General features: G+C 36.7%; 1 protein-coding gene across 1 annotated transcript; it reads right to left on the reverse strand.

Annotated features, from left to right (window-relative positions):
* Window positions 1-1,470: 1,470 nt before the first annotated feature.
* LOC116163679 (probable DNA polymerase) lies at window positions 1,471-3,225 on the reverse strand. Its single transcript, XM_031477748.1, has one exon. The coding sequence runs from the start codon at window positions 3,223-3,225 to the stop codon at window positions 1,471-1,473; it is 1,755 nt and encodes a 584-aa protein (XP_031333608.1).
* Window positions 3,226-3,658: the final 433 nt, after the last annotated feature.

The raw sequence follows: 3,658 nt of genomic DNA on the forward strand, positions 1-3,658 counted from the left end.
CAATTCCTGATCTTCCCAGACTAGAACCATACGGTAGTGATAGTCGTATCAAAAGAATTGCTTTCCTTATGACGAGCACAGATCGCTGCATCAGAACGTACGGTTTTCTTTTTCTTTCTAACTAAAATTGACTTCATTGAAGTCTGATGTCACTTTTGAGCGACTTTATTGACGAACTTTCATTGAGCTGTCCAATTGAACACTTATTTATGGTGAAACTCCCGAGGTACAGACGTTTTTAGATCACATCAACAGCCGTCTGCGTCACCTAACGACAGTCATGGTACACTGCCGGAACCGCCAACTTTAGGTACATGCCCTACGAAGCTTGGTAATCAGGATATGTTTTGTACTACTAAAAAATTGGCAAGTTGTGAGATTCGAACTCACCGCAATAGCGATGACACGAGGACATTGTTTTTAATTATTCCTTTAACTCATGAAAAACTCGTGCGAATGCGAGTATTCTCACCGGTTTTAAAAGATCCTTCCCCTTCAAAATTATAGAAACTTTGTCTGATAGTACCTTTGAAACTAGATTGAGTTCTATTTAACCAGCTATCTAGAATGGAATTGATGTATAAAAATCTTGATTTTTAATGTTTTTATTAACAAACCCAATCCATTTGAGGAAGCGTAAGTGTTCGATTGTCGAAAACAGTGTCAGTAGAGTAGTAGGAGTGGATGATGACATTAATTTAGCCAAATGATGGAGCGTAGTGATATTCAGTCACACTCCTTTCCAGACTTTTCAAACACCTTCAAAATATGGAACAACCTTTAACCAACAATTGACGTAATTAATGCTAAATCAAGATAAAAGTTTACTATCAAATACGTGATAAAATGGAACGCTACATTCCTAACTTAAAATGCCATTTGTAATGTTAGAATTAAGGTAATTATAAAGAGGATAGAAGTGATTTTTAATATCAAAATCCCCTTCGGCTCTGCCGATCAGGTATAGGTAGATATCTTTCCGCCATTTTGTTGTTGTTGTATGACGGAATTGACTGATCCACAAACTTGTCCGAGATACTTATGAGCTACACCATCTCTTAAAGTTTGTTCGAAATTGCTTTATAGTTACGAAAGTTAGAGTGTTTTTGGAAGTACCTATAAATGTAGGTACTGGTACCATTACATTAGGTAAATAGATAGAAATCTACCTAAAGGAGAATTACCTGATGTAACTTACCATTTATTCTTTTACAGGTAGGTGGATCACTGGTGCCGATGTGGTAAAAGAAAAGAAAACCTATTCATTTTTTATTTGTCTTGTAAACACACATCGCAAATATAACAAACGGAATTTCGCTAATTATTATATAGGTAAGTTACAATATCACCTAACTAGTTTATTGGTTTACTTGTAGTTTGTTGTAAGTCAATATAAAATGCGTAAGTATAGGTAGGTGTAGGTATCACAAAATTTATACTGGTACGCACTAATTCGTCAAACTTTTCCTCTCATTGCTCTTGGAGTTGGAGATATATAGATGCTTCGGGAAATGATGACCCGCGATTCCCATTGTCTTCATCTTCTTCCGTTTTAAATTTTTTATATCCATAGGGATACGATTCGTAACTGCTGAAACACCTTTTCAATAGATTCGGTCGGAATATTTTCTCTCTTTGGACAGTTAAAACCTGATGTTCTGCGGTTCTTTCAAAATTCTTATACAATATTTTCTGAGGCGGCTCTTCGTTAATTATCATGTTTTTCATCGTGTCGAAGTTTACCAATTTTGATACTTCATGATTAATTGATATGCCTTTTACCTTACACGATTGAAAACATTTATCTTGAGTAGGAGAGTAGACCACAAATCCATAATTTTTTGGACCACCCGACGCAAATTCGGTGATGTAGCTTCCTGGTCCGTAACACTCCAGCTCATTGGTCATGTCACCAAGGCAGTCGCCTGTTTCGGGCTCATATTCGCCTTCTCGTGAAATATAAATAACACTATCGGTATCAAAATACAAAACCCTTTCCCCTAATTGATCCAAGTAGGAGTACAATTTTAAACGTGCTTGTGCTGTGACGTACGCCGCAATTGAAACATTAACTGTACTTAAAGGAGTATATGATTCCTCTTTGTATTGATAATTGACTACCAATGTTTCCTCGTTTATTGGTAAAATTCCAACAACTTCAATTGCTGGACCAAATAGTAGTGAATACAGTTCGGTCGACTGCTTAACAATTTTTGTCTTCGGTTGATTTTCCCGTTGCCCAAATTTACCAAAAAATGAATTTAAAATAAGTTTTGCCAATGAGCGCAGACCTGGGTTAGTTACAATACTATCAAAATCCAAATGAATTCCTTCTTTTTCAAAAAATTGAGCAATATATGCAATTTTCTGTTCGAAAGTTTTACAGTTCGAGGGCCATCCACTCGCTTCCTGTTTAATTTTGATAAATTTATTCATCATTTCTGTAAATAATCCCCCTGTCTTCCCATCATATTGTTCGGTTTTATAATCCCAAACTTCGTAGATTTGTAGAACTTCATACCCCTTTTCTAAAGCTTTAACAAGTTCGTCAACGACCCAAGTTCCCACAATGGCTCTCTCCTCTGTGTTGTGACAACATTCCCCCTGATTAAAGCTCTTGGCGCAAGAGAAACACAGAGGGAACATTAATTTATTATTTAGTTTTATTGGAAGTACCGGGTGAAATAAATTTTGCGGAGGTAATACCTTACATTTAACGATGCCGTCTACTTTGGTAACATCTAGATCGATCAAGTCATTCGAGAGTAAAACTTTGGGGTGTCCTAGCGGAAATTTTCCATACTTACAAACCCAGGGGTACAATGAGCAGATATCAATATATTTTATTTTTTCCCCTTCTTTCACTTGGTAGTAAGACTTGATGTTTCCTGTGCGACCTCCGTAAAAACTATCTCTCGCATTTAAAGGGGCAAAATTGATTAGCGGATGGTCAGATATGTACAGAGTCATATCGGAGTTTTTCTCTTGATTAAATTCGCATTCCCATTTCACTATGACCTCGTAACCTAGTTGATTTAAATGATCGATCTTCGAACGGGTATTTTCATATCTTAGATTCATGGTCTCGTCGCTGTTATTATATACTGGTTTATCACGATCGTTTTTAAAACATTTTGTGCAGCCGTGGTAGAAACACCCCATCATTTCGAAGACTTGATTTGTTTCTGCGCAATACCCGTCGACGGATAAACCACCTAGTACCATTTCCTTCCCTTTAGCAGCGTGCAAGATGTTAATTTCTCTTACTTTTTCCTCCCATATTAACCACTCAATTGCTATCTTTGATTGTTTATCTCTATAACGATACCCATGTCTCGGAATCAAACCAATAGTATCCGGTTTCAAAAAGTTTCGACGAAACAGTTTATTACACGAGCTGGCAATAGTGCAAGCTTCTGAAAATGGGCATACGTTCCCCGCTTTAATTAACGAATCTCTGAATTTTAAACAAGCCAATGTTAGAATATTTACGTCAGATACACAGTACGAGACAATTTCTTTTTGCATATCAAACGCGTTGCCTTTGTTTTCATTATACCAAAGAATGAATTTTTCTCGATCGTCTGCCATCATAGAATCTGGCCCATAGTACTGCATATCAGGATAAGGTCCTGTGTAACATTGATTTTGAAGTGTA

The sequence above is a fragment of the Photinus pyralis genome, unplaced genomic scaffold (assembly GCF_008802855.1).
Source record: "Photinus pyralis isolate 1611_PpyrPB1 unplaced genomic scaffold, Ppyr1.3 Ppyr1.4_LG1, whole genome shotgun sequence".
NCBI classification, from domain to species: domain Eukaryota; kingdom Metazoa; phylum Arthropoda; class Insecta; order Coleoptera; family Lampyridae; genus Photinus; species Photinus pyralis.